This window comes from Macaca nemestrina, chromosome 2, assembly GCF_043159975.1.
Source record: "Macaca nemestrina isolate mMacNem1 chromosome 2, mMacNem.hap1, whole genome shotgun sequence".
NCBI classification, from domain to species: Eukaryota; Metazoa; Chordata; class Mammalia; order Primates; family Cercopithecidae; genus Macaca; species Macaca nemestrina.
Window position 1 is genome coordinate 120,866,409 of NC_092126.1, and position 17,196 is coordinate 120,883,604.

The 17,196-nt window shown below is 36.3% G+C and overlaps 1 protein-coding gene across 7 annotated transcripts in view; it reads right to left on the bottom strand.

Moving 5' to 3' along the window:
- LOC105482662 (dynein axonemal heavy chain 12) overlaps nucleotides 1-17,196 on the bottom strand; it is a 234,841-nt gene that overhangs the window by 36,886 nt on the left and 180,759 nt on the right. For 5 of the 7 annotated variants that reach the window (XM_011742885.3, XM_011742883.3, XM_011742901.3 and 2 more), the window contains one exon: nucleotides 13,064-13,204. The exons of 1 other annotated variant lie outside the window; for it this stretch is intronic. In XM_011742885.3, the coding sequence (XP_011741187.2) occupies nucleotides 13,064-13,204 (141 nt within the window). Of the gene's footprint in view, nucleotides 1-12,487; nucleotides 12,618-13,063; nucleotides 13,205-17,196 lie in introns of all 7 variants that reach the window. One more of the 7 variants, XR_011620106.1, reaches the window with a different exon arrangement.

Here is a 17,196-nt window from a genome sequence, read left to right on the forward strand (position 1 = left end):
TTACAACTGTAATCCCAGCACTTTGGTGTGGGCAGCAAGCCACCCAGGTACTGAGGCAAGAGACCGAGGGCACGAGCTGTTCCAGTATAATAAAATATATAAAATAACAAGTTATACTAGATATAGATCATAGATATGATTATATACAAGTATCACTAATCATTAGTTTGTAGTAATTACTCTTTATTCCAATATTATAATAATTCTTGCTCTACAATCATAACCTAGGAAAAATCAGGCCATACAGAGATAGGAGCTGAAGGGATATGGTGAAAAGGGACCGGAAGACAAGAGTGTGAGCCTTCTGTTATGCCCAGACAGGGCCACCAGAGGGCTCCTTGGTCTAGCGGTAATGCCAGCGTCTGGGAAGACGCCCGTTACCAAGCAGACCGTGGTCTAGCAGTAGCATCAGTGCCAAGGAAAAGCACCCGCTACTTAGCAGACTGGGAAAGGGAGTATCCCTTTCCCGGGGGGAGTTTAGAGAAGACTCTACTCCACCACCTCTTGTGGAGGGCCTGACATCAGTCACGCCCGCCTGCAGTTGTCTGGAGGCCTGAACATCTCCCTGTGATGCTGTGCTTCAGCGGTCACACTCCTGGTCCACTTTCATGTTCCTGTATACCTGGCTCTGCCTTCTAGGTAGCAGTAGCAGAATTAGTGAAAGTATTAAAAGTCTCTGAAATGCAGAAATAATGGCATAAGCTGTCTCTCCTCTCTCTCTCTCTTCTCTCTCTCTCTCTGCCTTGGCTGCCAAACAGGGAAGGGGCCCTGTCCAGCGAACACGTGACACACATGATCTTACCTATCATTGGAGATGGCTCACACTCCTTACCCTGTCCCCTTGTTTTGTATCCAATAAATAAGAGCGCAGCCTAGCATTTGGGGCCACTACTGGTCTCCATGTCTTGGTGGTCCCCTGGGCCTAACTGTCTTGTCTTTTATCTCTTTATCTTGTGTCTTTATTTCTATGATCTCTCATCTCGGCACATGGGGAGAAAAACCCACAGACCCTGTAGGGCTGGTCCTTACACTTTGGGAGGCGAAGGTGGGCAGATTACCTGAGGTCGGGAGTTCGGGACCAGCCTGACCAACATGGAGAAACTCTGTTTCTACTAAAAATAGAAAATTAGCCGGGCATGGTGATGCATGCCTATAATCCCAGCTACTTGGGAGGCTGAGGCAGGAGAACCACTTGAACCTGGGAGGCAGAGGTTGTGGTGAACCAAGATTGTGCAATTGCACTCCAGCCTGGGCAAGAAGAGTGAAACTCTGTCTCAAAAAACAACAACAACAACAACAAAAACAAAAACCAACACCAGAGCACCTAGATATATAAAGCAAATATTATTAGATCTAAAGGTAGAGGTAGACCCCAATACAATAAGCTGGAGACTTTAACACCCCACTCTAGGCAGAAAGTCAACAAAAAAACTGCAAATTTAAATTGTACCATAGACCAAAGAGACCTAAAAGACATTTACAGAACAATTCACAGTAGTTGCAGACTACACATTCTCTTCATCAGCACATAAAACATTCTCCAGGATTGGCCATACATTAGGACACAAAAAAGAAACCTTAAAAGATTGTTTTAATTGAAGTAATACCAAGTATCTTATCTGACCACAGTGGAATAAAAGTATACATCAGTAACAAGAGGAACACTCAGAACTATACAAATACATGAAAACTAAACAACACGCTCCTGAGCAACCAATTGATTTAAAAAAAGAAATTAAGAGGGAAAGTAAAAAATATCTCACCCCTGTAATCCTAGCACTTTCGGAGGATGAGGCAGGCAGACTGCTTGAGCCCAGGGGTTCAAGACCAATCAGGGCAACATAGCAAAACCTTGTCTCTACAAAAAAAAAAAAAAAAGCAGAAAAAATTAGCCAAGTGTGGTGGCATATGCCTGCAGTCCCAGCTACTCAGGAGGCTGATGTAGGAGGATTGCTTGAGCCCAGGAGGTTGAAACCACAGTGAGCTGTGATCATGCCATTGCACTCCAGCCTGGGGGACAGAGTGACACCCTGTCTCAAAAATAAAAATTCCCTGAAGCAAATGAAAATAGAAACACAGCATACCAAAATGTATGGGACACAACAAAAGCCATGTTTAGAGCAAGTTTATAGTAAGTATAGCAAGAGGCAAGTTTATAGCAATAAATGCCTACATTAGAAAGTAGAAAGATTTCAAATCAATAAGCTAATGATGCACCTCAAGAAACTAGAAAAGAACAAACTCAAAATTAGAAAAAGGAAAAACATAAAAAGCAGAAATAAATGACATTGAGACTAAAAAAATAGAAAAGATCAATGAAACAAAAAGTTAGATTTTCAAAAACATCAACAAAATTGACAAAGCATTAACTAGACCAAGAAAAAAAGAGAGAAGACCCAAAAAAGGAAAATCACAAACAAAAGGAGACATTACAGTTGATACTGCAGAAATACAAAAGATCATCAGACACTATTATAAACAATTATAAACTAATCAATTTGAAAACTTAGAGAAAATGAGTAAATTTGTTGATACATACAACCTATCAAGATTGAACCAAGAAAAAATAGAAAACTTGAACAGATCAATAATGAGTAATGAGATTGAATCACAGTAATGAAAAGGAAATCAAGAAAGAAAAGTCCAGGACCAGATGTCTTCACTGCTGAATTCTACCAAACTTTTAAAGAACTAATATTCTTTAAAATTCTTCTCAAACTATTCCAAAAAATCGAAGGGGAGGGAATTCTTCCAAACCCATTTTACAAGACCAGCATAACCCTGACACCAAAACCAGATAAAAACAACATAAAAAAACTACAGACCAATATCTCTGAACATAAATGCAAAAATCCTCAACAAAATATAGTAAACCAAATTCAACAGCACATCAAAAATATCATACACTATAATCAAGTGGATTTATCCTAGGGATGCAAGGATTATTCAACCTACACAAATAATGTGATGCATCACAACAGAATGAAGGACAAAACCAATATGATCATCTCAATAGATCCAGAAAAAGCATTTGATAAAATTCAATATCCCTCATGATAAAAACTCTCAATAAATTAGGCACAGAAGCAAGTACCTTAACACAATAAAGGCCATATAAGACAAACCCACAGCTACCATCATACTGAACTGGAACAGGACAAGGATATCCACTCTCATCACTCTTATTCAACATATTAATAGTATTAAAAGTCTTAGCCAGAGCAATTATGCAAGGGAAAAAAATGAAGGGCATTCAAACTAGAAAGGGGGAAGTCAAATTGTCCTTCTTTGCAGATGACATGATTTTATATATAGAAAAACTTAGACTCTACCAAAAAACTCTTAAAACTAATAAATTCAGCAAAGTTGCAGGATATAAATACCAACATACAAAAATTGGTCGTGTTTTTATATGAGAACAATGAACTAGCTGGAAAAGAAATCAAGAAAGTAATCCCATCTGCAAAAATTACAAAAAGTAAAATACCTAGGAATAAATTTAGCCAAGGAGGTGAAGGCTCTCTACAAGGAAAACTTTAAAAACACCAAAAAACAATGATGAAAGAAATTGAAGAAGACACCAAAAAATAGAATGACATCCCATCTTCATGGGCTAGAAAAATTAATATTGTTAAAATGACCATACTACCCAAGGTGATCAAAAGATTCAATGCACTCTCTTTCAATATACCAATGATGTTCTTCATAGAAATAGAAAAAAAAAAAAAATCCTAAAATTTGCACGGAACCACAAAAGACCCCAAATAGCCAAAACAATACTAAGCAAAATGAACAAAGCTAGATGCGTCACAGTACCAGACTTCAAAATATACTACAAAGCTATATTAATGAAAACAGCATGGTACTGGCATATGATCAGACACATAGACCAGTGGAACAGAATAGGGAACCCAGAAATTAATCCATGTATCTACAGCCAACTGACTTTTGAGAAAGGTACCAAGAACACTGATTGGGGGAAGGACAGTCTCTTCAGTAAATGGTTCTGGGGAAAATTGGATATCCATACACAGAAGAACAAAACTAGACCATCTCCTCTTATTCTATATAAAAATCAACTCAAAATGGCTTAAAGACCTAAATGTAAAACCTGAAGCTATAAAATTACTAGAAGAAAACATGGGGAAATGCTTCAGGACATCAGTCCTGGAAAAGATTTTATGAATAAGATCTCAAAAGCATAGGAAACAAAAGCAAAATACAAATAAGTGGGATTATATCAAACTAAAAACTTCTGCACGCCAAAAGACACAATCAACACAGTGAAAAGACAACCTATAGAATGGGAGAAAATATTTGCAAACTGGCCAGACACGGCGGCTTATACCTGTAATCCCAGCACTTTGGGAGGCTGAGACAGGTGGATCACAAGGTTTGAAACCAGCCTGACCAACATGGTGAAAACCCGTCTCTACTAAAAACACACACAAAAAATTAGCCAGGCATGGTGGTGGGTGCCTGTAACCCCAGCTACTGAGGAGGCTGAGGTAGGAGAATCACTTGAACCCAGGACGTAGAGGTTGCAGTGAGCTGAGATCGCGCCACTGTACTCCAGCCTGGGCAACAGACTGAGACTCCATCTCGAAAAAAAATAAAAGAAAAGAAAAAGAAAAAGAAAATATCTGCAAACTATTCATCCATCAAGGAATTAATATACAGAATATACAAGGAACTCAAACATCTCAACAGAAAAAAAAAATCTAATTTTTAAATGGGCAAATGAGTCTAGCATGGTGGTTCATGCCTGTAATCCCAGTACTCTGGGAGGCCAAGGCAGGTGGATCACTTTAACCCAGGAGTGCATGACTGGGCAACATAGCAAAACCCTCTCTCTACAAAAAGAAAAATACAAAAATTAGCCAAACATGGTAGCATGTGCCTGTGTCCCAGCTACTTGGGAGGCTGGGGTGGGAGGATCACCTGAGCCAGGCAGGTGGAGGTTGGAGTGAGCCAAGAAAGTGCCACTGCACTCCAGCCTGGGTGACAAAGTGAGACTCTGTCTCAAAAGGAAAAAAAAAAGGCAAATGATCTTAACAGACATTTCTCAAAAAAACAAAACAAAAAAAAAAAACAAAACAAAACAAAAAAACCACACACACACACACACACACACACACACAAATGGCCAAAAACACATGAAAAAATGTTCATAATCACTAATAATTAGGGAAATGCAAATCAAAACCACAATGAGATATCATCTCACCCCAGTTAGAATGGCTATCATCAAAAAGCCAAAAAATACAAATGCTGGTGAGGATGCAGAGAAAAGGGAACTCTTATGCACTATTGCTAGAAATGTAAACTAGTAAAACCAGTATGGAGAACAGTACGGAGGTTCCTCAGAAAACTACAAATCAAACTACCGTATGATCCAGCGATCCCACGACCAGGCCTTTATCTAAAGGAAAGCAAATCATTATATTGAAGAGACATCTGCACCCTGATTTTTTTTGGTAGCACTATTCACAATAACCAAGGTATGGAATCAACCTAAGTGTCCAACAACAGATGAAGGGATACAAACAATGTCGTATACATACACAATGGAATACTATTCAGCCATAAAAAGAATGAAAATTTCTCATTTGTGGCAACATGAATGAAACTGAAAGACATTATGTTCAGTGAAATATGCCAGGAACAGAAAGTTAAACACCACATGTTCTCATAGGTAGAAGCTAAAAAAAGTTGATTTCATAGAAGTAAAAAGTAGAACAGAGTATACTAGAGGCTGGGAAACATAGGGAAAAGCAGGGAATAGGGAGAAATTTGTTAAAGGATACAAAAGAAGTTCTAGTATTCAGTGGCACTGTAGGATGAGTATAGTTAACAATAATATATTACATTTGACTCTTGAACAACCGACACAGAAGTTAAGATGCTGACCCCCCATGCGGTCAAAATTCATGTATAATTTTTGACTCCCCCAAAACTTAACTACTAATTGTCTATTGTTGACTGAAAATCTTACTGATAGTCAATTAGTATATATTTTACATGTTATATGCATTACATACTATATTCTTATAATAAAGTACACCAGAAAAAGAAAATATTATCAAAAAAATCATAAGACAAATGCATTTACAGTATATACTGTATTTATCGATACTATAAGTTTACATAATCTGTTTACAAGATGAAATGTCTGTCCGAAATGGTGGGTAACTATGGCTGCAGACCTCAACTTATGGTAAATATCAAACAATTCCATTTTTTCTTGTAATGTAATGACTCTTCTCTGTCTCTTGGGAGAACTTCCAGGAAAACTACAAACCAAAATCTCTCATGAAAATAGACACAAAAATCCTCGACAAAATATTAGCAAATCAAATCCAATAATACATACAAAGAATTATACACTAGTGGCACTTTGTTCTATGTTATTCCAAGTTTGTGATATTGTACTAAACACAATGAAAAATACACGAGAACCATGAAGAGATCACTTTTTACTGCTATACCCAATGTACTGAAGAGATGAACTGCTCTTGAGATGATGAGCATCACCTGACATTTTAAGTGGATAATCATAACACTTAAGCTCACATCAACAGCAACAGGATGGGGCTACAAAATTATCACAGTAGTACAGTGTGTGCTACAGTTAATTTTATGCAATTATGATTTGATACTGCATCTTTATATTTGTTTACATTTCTTGACTGCAAATGATGCCATGCATGGACTGTAAGTGTGTGAGTTTTGATAAATTTTAACTTTTTATAATAGATTTGTGTATATTTTATGGTAGTAAATGATAAAAATAGACTAGTATCTACAAGTATTTTATGTATTTATGACATACCCAATCTTAAGTTTTTGAGTGTTTCTGGCTAGGCAGCTCATCTATGTTTTTCCAAAGTGTCACAAATCTTAAAAAATTTTTCCAATATATATTTTTTAAAAATCCATGTATAAGTGGACTGGTGTAGCTGAAACCCATGTTGTTCAAGGGTCACTTGTATGTATTTTCAAATAACTAGAAGAGAGAATACTGAATGTTCCTATAGCACAAAGAAGTGATAAATGTTTCAGATGATGGATATGCTCATTACCCTGATCTGATCACTATAACCTGTATGTTCTGAAATAGTACTATGAAACTGAAAAATACATACAATTATTATGTGCTAATTAAAAGATACAAAAATGAAAATAACAGCTGTGCAAAATAATAATAGCAACAATGTATTTGATGACTATGGCTATGGATAAGTGAAATGAATGACCACAATGTTACAAGGGAGAGTGGGAGGGGAAACTGGAGTTACAAAGTAATTGCAGGAAGTGGCATAGTGTTATTTGAATGAGGACTTAGATAGATTAGTTGTAAATGTACATTGCAAACTCAAGGGCAATAACTAAAAGTTATTTTAAGAAGCAAGTATAATTGATCTGCTAAGAGAAGAGAAAAAATGAAATCATACCAAATAGCTAAAACCAGAGAAGACAGAAAAATAGAAGATAAAAACAGTAACAACAACAACAGAACAAGGGTAATGAATAGGAAACAGTAACATATATGGTAGATATTAATCCAACTGTATCAGTAATCAGTTTAAATGTCAATGATCTAAATATATCAATTAAAAGACAGGTTGTCAGAGTGGATTCAAAAGCAAGACCCAACTATATGTTGTCTACAGGAAGCCCACTTTGAACCATATAAAAACACAGATACATTAAAAGTAGAGATAGAGAAAGATATACCATGCTAACACTAATGAAGGGGAAGTAAGGTAGTTATATTGATTTCAGACTAAGAAGACTTCAGAGTAAGGAAAATTATTGGGAATTAAGAGGAGCATTACATAAAGATAAAGAAGTCACAGTCTCCCAAAACTCTCACAAGGAAAAATAGATAATATGAATAGACCTGTATCTATTAATGAAATTGAATCACTAATTAATAATCATCTAAAACAGAAAGCACCAAGCCCAGTTGGGTCCACTGAAGAATTCTACTAAACATATAGGAAGAAATTAAACCAATTCCACCATGTCTTTCAGAAAATAGTGGAAGAAATACTTCCTAACTGGTTCTTTGAGGTCAGTATTACCTAACACCAGAGCCAAGCAAGACATTACAAGAAAGGAAAACTGCAATTCAAAATCTTTCATAAAAACAGATGCAAAAATCCTCAACAAAAGGAGCATAATATTAGCAGCAAAATATTAGCAAATCAAATCCCATAATGTATGGAAAGAATTATACACCATGATTAAGCAGGATTTATTGTAGGTATGAAAGGCTGATTTAACAAGTGAAAATTAATTAATGTAATTCATCATAGCAAGAGAGTAAAGAAGTAAAACCATATGATCCTATCAAAATATGCAGAAAAAACATTTGAGAGCTGGGCACAGTGGTTCACACCTACAATCCCAGCACTTTGGGAGGCCAAGGCAGGCAGCTCACTTGAGGTCAGGAGTTCATGACTAGCCTGGCCAACATGGTAAAATCCTGTCTCTACTAAAAATACAAAAATTAGCCAGGCTTGATGGCAAGTACCTGTAATCCCAGCTACTCGGAAGGCTGAGGCAGGAGAATCAATTGACCCCAGGAGGTGGAGGTTGCAGTGAGCCGAGACGAGATAGAACCACTGTACTCCAGCCTGGATGAGAGATCAAGAATCTGCCTCAAAAAAAAAAAAAAAAAAAAAGCAAAAGACCTGAACAGACATTTCACCAAAGAAGATATATAGTTGGCAAATAAGAATAGGAAAAGATGCTCAACATCACATTTCATTAGGAAATTCCAAATTAAAATGAAATATCACTAAACACTATTAAAACGGCCACTTTCCAAAATAGGCAACATGAACTCTTATTCATTCCTGGTGGAGATGCTAAATGTTACGGCCACTCAGGAAGACAGTTTGGTAGTTTTTTACAAAACTAAACTTACTCTTACCATACAATCCAGCTGTTGCACACCTGGTACTTACCCAAAGGAGTTGAAAACTTATGTTCACACAAAAACTTACACATGAATGTTTGTAGCATATTTGTTCATAATTGCCCAAACTTAGGAGCAACTAAGATGTCCATCAGTAGGTTAATGAATAAACTGTAGTACATCCAAACAATGGAATATAATTCAGCACTAAAAAGAAATAAGCCATCAAGCCATGAAAAGACATGGAGGAACCTTATTACTAAGAGAAAAAAAGCGCATCTGAAAAGGCATACATAGTGCATAATTCCAACTATATAACCCTCTGGAAATGACAAAACTAAACCATGGAGATAACAAAAGAATCAGTGATTGGCAGGGTTGAGGGGAGGGAGGGCTGAACAAATAGAACATAGAGGATTTTTAGAGCAGTGAAACTATAATGATAGACATATGACATTATACACTTGTCAAAATTGATAGGTACATAACACCCAGAGTGAAGCCTGATGTTAGCTATGAACTTACTTATGAGTGACAATGATATGTCAATGAAAGCTCATAGATTCTAACAAATATATCACACTGGTAAGGGGTTTTGTTAGTGCAGGAGGTTGTATATAAGAAATCTCTGTGTCTTCTGCTCAGTTTTGCTGTGGATCTAAAGTTGCTCTACAAAATAAAGCCTTTTCAAAAAAAAGGACGGGCAAGACATAGAAAACTATGAAACATTATAGAGTGAAATGAAAAAGAACTAAGGAAAATGGAGTGACATATTATGTTCTTAGACTGAAACACTCAATATTATAAAATGGTTAATTTCCCACAAACTGATTTACAGTTCCAATGCACTCCTAATCAAAACTTCAGCATATTACTAGGTATCTTTCCACTTTGGACTTGACCGGATGATGCTAATATTTATATGGAAATGCAAAGATCCAAGAATAAGAAAGACACTCTTGTATAAAAGAAGAACAAACAAATGCAACAAAAATAAAGATAAATAGATGGGACTTAATTAAACTAAAAACCTTCTGCACAGCAAAAGAAATAATCAGCAGAGTTAACAGATAATCCACAGAGTGGGAGAAAATCATCACAATCTATACATCTGGCAAAGGATTAATATCCAGAATCTACGAAGAACTCAAACAAATTAGCAAGAAAACAACAACAACAACAACAACAACAACAAACAATCTCATTAAAAAAGTGGGCTAAGGACATGAATAGACAATTCTCAAAAGAAGATATATGGTCAACAGGCATATAGAAAAATGGCCAACAAGCATATGGAAAAATGCTCAACATCACTAATTATCAGGGAAATGCAAATCGAAACCACAACATGATACCACCTCACTCCTGCAAGAATGGCCATTAAAAAAAAAAAAATAGATGTTGGCATGGATGTGGTGAAAAGGGTACACTTTTACACTGTTGGTGGGAATGTAAACTAGTACAACCACTATAGAAAACAGTGTGGAGATTCTTTAAAGAGCTAAAAGTAGATCTACTGTTTGATCCAGCAATCCCACTACTCAGCATCTACCCAGAGGAAAAGAAGTCAGTATATGAAAAAGACACCTTACACGTGTTTATAGCAGCACAATTTGCAATTGCAAAAGTATGAAACCAGCCCCAATGTCCATCAATCAACAAGTAGATAAAGAAAATGCAATATATATATATATATACACCACAAAATACTACTCAGCCATAAAAAGGAACAAAATAATGGCATTTGCAGCAACCTGGATGGAATTGGAGACTATTACTTTATTTATTTATTTTTAGACAGAGTCTCACTCTGTAGCCCAAGCTGGAATGCAGTGGCGCTATCTCGGCTTACTGCAACCTTTGCGTCCAAGGCTCAACCGATTCTTGCCTCAGCCTCCCGAGTAGCTGGGATTACAGGCATGTGCCACCACGCCTGGCTAGTTTTTTTGTATTTTTAGTAGAGACAGAGTTTCACAATGTTGCCCTGGGTGGTCTTGAGCTCCTGAACTCAGGTGATCCACTTGCCTCGGCCTCCCAAAGTGCTGGGATTACAGGCATTAGCCACCACACCTGGCTTGGAGCCTATTATTCTAAGCGAAGTAACTCACTTCACTTACTGTAATGTAAAAGCAAACTTCTTATGTTCTTACTCATATAAGGGAGCTATGCCATGAGGTCATAAAGGCATAAGAATGGTACATTGGACTTTGGGGACTTGGGAGAAACTGTGGGTGGGGGCGGTGGAGAGGGATAAGAGACTACACATAGGTGCTCTGGTGATGGGTGCACCAAAATCTCAGAAATCACCACTAAAGAACTTATTCATGTAACCAAACACCACCAGTTCCCCCAAAAACCAGTTGAAATAAATAAAAAATTAAAGAACAAGATGAAACACTATCAGACATCAAGATTAATTACAGACAAACACATTAATGGAACTGAATAGACAGTCCAGAAACAGATCTAGACATATGAATTTATTATTTATGGCAAGGAAGGCACTACAGAGCAGTAGGGAAAAGGCCAGTCTTTTCAACAAGTGGAGAGCTACATGGAAAAAATGTAAAATTTGACATTTCCTTAGACCATGCACACACATCAGTTGCATGTGGCTTGTACATCTAAATGTGAAAGGCATAATAAAGCTTCCAGATGGTTATATAGGAGAATACCTTCATAATATTGGGCTGTGAAAAGAGTTTTCACAAAGCAAGAACCATAAATCAGACTATATTAAAATTAAGAACTTGTGTTCAGCAAAAGGCAGCATTAAGAGAAAGAGAAAGCAAACTAGAGTGAGTGCCAATTTGTCACACAATTAAATAATTGTCAAGGGATTTGTGTCTAGAATATATAAAGAACTCATACAAATCCCTAAGAAAAACCCCATAAATAGGCAAGTGATGTGAACAAGTACACTAGAAGATTTCCAAGTGGCCTATAAACATGAACTAGTGTTCAACTTCATTAGTCATCAGAGAAATATAAATTCAAACCATGATTCAATAATATGTACCACATACCAAAATAGATTTCTTTTAAACAATATAAAACATTGGTGGGGGCCAGGCGCGGTGGCTCACGCCTGTAATACCAGCACTTTGGGAGGCCGAGGTGGACAGATCACGAGGTCAGGAGTTTGAGACCAGCCTGGCCAACATAGTGAAACCCTGTCTCTACTAAAAATACAAAAATTAGCCAGGCATGGTTGTACACACCTGTAGTCCCAGCTACTCTGGAGGCTGAGGCAGGAGAATCACTTGAACCCAGGAGGCAGAGGTTGTGGTGAGCCGAGATCCCACAACTGCACTCCAGCCTGGGCAACAGAGCGAGACTCCATCTCAAAACAAACAACAACAACAACAACAAGAACAAAAATAAAACGTTGGTGGGGATCTGGTGCAATGGAACGCTCAAATTCTGTTAATGGGATGTAAACTGGTACAATCATTCTGGAAAACAATTTGTAACTTTCTTTCTAGGCATCTTCCCAAAAGAAATGTGTGCACGTGTGCCCCTACATTTATACACAAGATTGTTCATAGCACCATTACTTACACTAGTGCCAAACTGGAAACAACCCATCTGTTCATTGAGTAGACAGGTAAACATCAATGTATTCTTCTAATGGAATACTGTAAAGCAGTCACAGCAAATGAACTAGCCTCATGCTACGACACGGATGAGTCTCATGAAAGTAATGTTGAGGAAAAGAAGCCAGATAAAAGAATAAAGAATACATATTACTTGCTTATATATGTCAAACTAAACTGCAGTGTTTTAAGTGAGTATAGTAGTTACCTTTTTGGGGAGTAAGGAGGTGGTAACTGAAAGGAGTACAAGTGCTTCAAGGATGGTGGGGAAATGTTCTATTTCATCACCAGATCTTCCCTTTGTAAGAATTTGTTGAACTGTACATTAATACTCTGTGAACTTTTCTGTGTTATGTAAATTTTAAAAATTAAATAAACACCAATACTATTATAGAAGCTATTGTTATCAGTGAAATGCACAAGTAAAATCATGACTTAAGCAAAGAAAAATATAGCCTTCTGTGAGATGATACATTTACAGATTTGATTTTCCAGGGAGGTTTTAAAAATAAATAAGTTATGGAAAAAGCAAGTAACTTACAGAAGAAGATTGGCACATAATAAAAAGGAAAATAACAGCTTGTCCTTCTCAAATAGTGATCGGCATATATTACAATATAAGTTGTATGTGAAGTGGTCATTTAAATATCGTAGGCGCTTTTCCAAAATCTTGGATTTGTTACTAAAAGTTAAAAAGAAGGAAAATGTATTGTCAAACAAAACTAGGAAAATATAAGCAATGTGAATTAACATATGCACTTTTTATTTTACGAAAGTATCACTATTAAAAACGTATAAAGACACACACATGAGGGCACATAAAACTGGTGAAATCTGAATAAGCTCTATGGGTTGTAACCATGTCAGTTTCTTGGTTGTACTATAGGCAAGATACTAGCATTGGAGAAACAAAATGAAAGGTACATGAAACCTCTCTGCACATATTTTTCTGTGTGCAACTTGTCATGAGTCCATAAGTATTTTAAAATAAAAAGTTTTAAAATGTAGGGTATAATTCTCTGAGAAAGTGAAATATGGCTTATACCATCTCTCTATTTTCCAAATCCTAAATATCTTATTCTGCCTCACAGTGACTGAAAACAATCAGTTAATTAAAAAAAACATGCCTATTAAATCTCTATTAGTGTAAGGCTCTATGCTAGGGAGGGAAGTGTAAGAGACAAAGAATTATGAAACATTTGCCTGCCCCAAATAAGCATAAAATCTAGAGAAAGATCCACATATTTTAAAAATGCATGAAAAGGTCAGGCACGGTGCCTCTTGCCTGTAATCCCAGCACTTTAGGAGGCCGAGGTGGGTGGATCATTTGAGGTCAGAAGTTTGAGACCAGCTTGGCCAACATGGTGAAACCTCATCTCTACTAAAAATACAAAAATTAGCCACGGGTGGTGGTACAATCCTGTAATCCCAGCTACGAGGGAGGCTGAGGCAGGAGAATTGCTTGAACCCGGGAGGCGGAGGTTGTAGTGTGAGATCACGCCATTGCACTTGAACCTGGGTAATGGAATAAGACTCCGTCTCAAAAAGAAAAAAAATACATAAAAAGTCAGAAAACATATGGATAAATGTAATTACTAGATGGAGTTATGACTGATATTCTTTATACTTTCATATTCCAAAAAATGTTTATAATAAGCATATATTGCTTTCAATTTTTTTAGTTCAATTTAAAAATATAATACCTATGGGAATATAAAATGATGTAGCCATTCTAAAAAATAGTTTGGCATTTTATTATTATTATTATTTTTTTGAGACAGGGTCTCACCCTGTCACCCAGGCTGGAGTGCAGTAGCATGATCACAGCTCACTGCAACCTCTACCTCCTGGGCTCAAGTAATCTTCCCATCTCAGCCTCCTAAGTAGCTGGGACTACAAGTGCATGGCACCATGCCCAGCTAGTTTTTTTTTTTTTTTTTTTTTTTTTTTTTTTGGTAGAGATGGGGTTTCACTATGTTGCCCAGGCTGTCACTTTCTTTAAAAAATTTTTAAAAACTCAACTAAAGAGCTTCTGCACAGCAAAATAAACTATCAACAGAGTAAACAGACAACCCACACAATGGGAGAAAATATTTTCAAACTGTACATCTGACAAAGATCTAATATCCAAAATCTATAAGAAACTTAAATTAATTAACAAGCATAAAACTAACAACCCCATTAAAAAGTAGGCAAAGGACATAGACACTTTTCAAAAGAAGACATACACATGGCCAAAAAGCATATGAAAAAATGCTTAAAATCATTAATCATTAGAGAAATGCGAATCAAAACCACAATGAAATACCATCTCGCACCAGTCAGAACGGCTATAATTAAAAAGAAAAAAAAAAAAAAAAAACAGAAGCTGGCAAAGTTGTGGAGCAAAGGGAATACTTATACACTGCTGGTGGGAATGTAAATTAGTTCACCATGGAAAGCAGTTTGGAGATTTCTCAAAGAGCTTAAAACAGAACTACCATTTGACCCAGCAATCCATTATTGGGTATATACACAAAGGAATATAAATTGTTCTACCATAAAGACACATATACGTATGTTTATCACAGCACTATTCACAATATCAAAGATCTGGAATCAACCTAGATGCCTGTCAATAGTAGACTAGATAAAACTAATGTGGTACAGATACAACATGGAATACAACACAGCCACCAAAAAGAATGAACTCGTGTCCTTTGCAGCAACATGGATGGAGCTGGATACCATTATCCTAAGCAAACTAATGCAGGAACAGAAAACCAAATACTGCATGTTCTCACTTATATAACATGAGTACACTTGGACAAAAGGAAGGGAACAATAGACACTGGGGCCTACTCAAAGGTGGAGAGTGGGAGGACGGTGAGGTTCAAAAACCTACCTTTCAGGTATCATGCTCATTACCTGAGTGACCAAATAATCTGTATATTAACCCCCTGTGACATGTAGTTTACCTGTATAACAAACCTGCATATGTACCCCTGAACCTAAAAGCTTAAAAAAAGAGTCCTCAATAAACCCTATGTCTTGTTTGCAAAAAAAAAAAAAAAAAAAAATCTAAACAAACAACTGCTACATGACCCAGCAATTGCACTCCTGGGTATTTATCTCAGAGAAATAAAAATTTCTATTCACAAATATATGTACATGAATGTTTATAGCACTTTTATTCATAGTAACCCCAAACTGGAAATAATTCAGAAGTCCTTCAACAGGTAAACGATTAAACAGATTTTAATCTGTGGTAAATTCATGCTATGAAATATTTCTCAGCCGTCAAAAAGAGCCAAATATTTATACACATAGCAACCTGAACGAATCCCTGGAGAATTATGCTGAGTAAAAAAAGCCAGTCTCAAAAAGTTACATGCCATATGATTCCATTTACATAAAATTTTTGAAGTAACGAAAGTATAGAAATGGAGAACAGGTTAGTGGTTGCCAAGGGTTACGGAAGAGGTAAGGATGGGAAGGAAGTGGGTATAGCTATAAAAGAGCAACACAGATATCCTTGTGGTGGTAGAAATATTCTGTATCTTGACTGTATTAATGTCATTATCATGGTTGTGATATTGTTCTACAGGTTTTCAAAATGTCACCATTGGGGCAACTGGGTAAAAGGTACATGAGATCCTTATTATTTCTCATAATTGCATGTGAATCTACACTTAACTCAAAATTAAAAATTTGATTTTTAAAAAGTAATACATAAGACCATGGGAATGGGATGAAAGGGATGGTGGTATTGACACTTCTCTGAGTAGATCTTTTTGTACAGGATTGAATTTTGGAGTCATTAATGGTGTCTGTACTCAAACATATAATAAAGTTAAAGTCAACAAAGATGAAGAAAAATCCTAAAATGAAACATAAAAATAAACAAATGAACTTAACTGTATTTCACATGAATAACATCTCATGTTGAAGGTGGAAAAACTAACCCAAGTAACTTGAATATAGCATTTTATGCCTAAATTTTTTTTAACTTTAAGTTTTTGTGTGAACATATGCAATCAATTCTCTTGGGTATATACCCAGGAGTGGAATTGCTGGGTTACACGGCAAATCTAGGTTTAATATTTTGAAGAACTTCCAAAGTGGCCACATTATTTTAAAATCCAACCAGCAGTGTAAGAGGGTTCCAATTATTCCACATCTCACCAAAACTTGATACTGACATTTTTATGTCAATTCTTTAACTTGAATTTCCTTCATCATATGGGTTGCATAAATTCAAATTCCAAATGCCAACTGAGAAGGGATTTCAATCACTCAGCAGAGGTTATTCTACCAAGAGTCAATGTAGAAATTTCTTACAGCATACATGATTGGCTCAAGTTGTATTTTTATTTTACTTAAAAAGTACAGCAGTTACTAAATACCAGACATTGTTATAAACACTTTATAAATATTATCTCATTTAATTCTCAAAAACTCAAAAGGTAGCTACTATTATTATCCCAATTTTATAGATAAGAAAAATTACGGCAATTACCTCATGTTAACGAACTTGCCTGTAGGCATGCAGCTAGTATGTGGCAGAACTGAGGTGTAATCCTCAACTCCAGTCTGACTCCAAAATTTGCATACATTCATTAAGTGATTAAAGTGCAAATATCCAGAAAACTATTAGAAATGTGGGGCCAGGTGCAGTGGCTCACTCCTGTAATC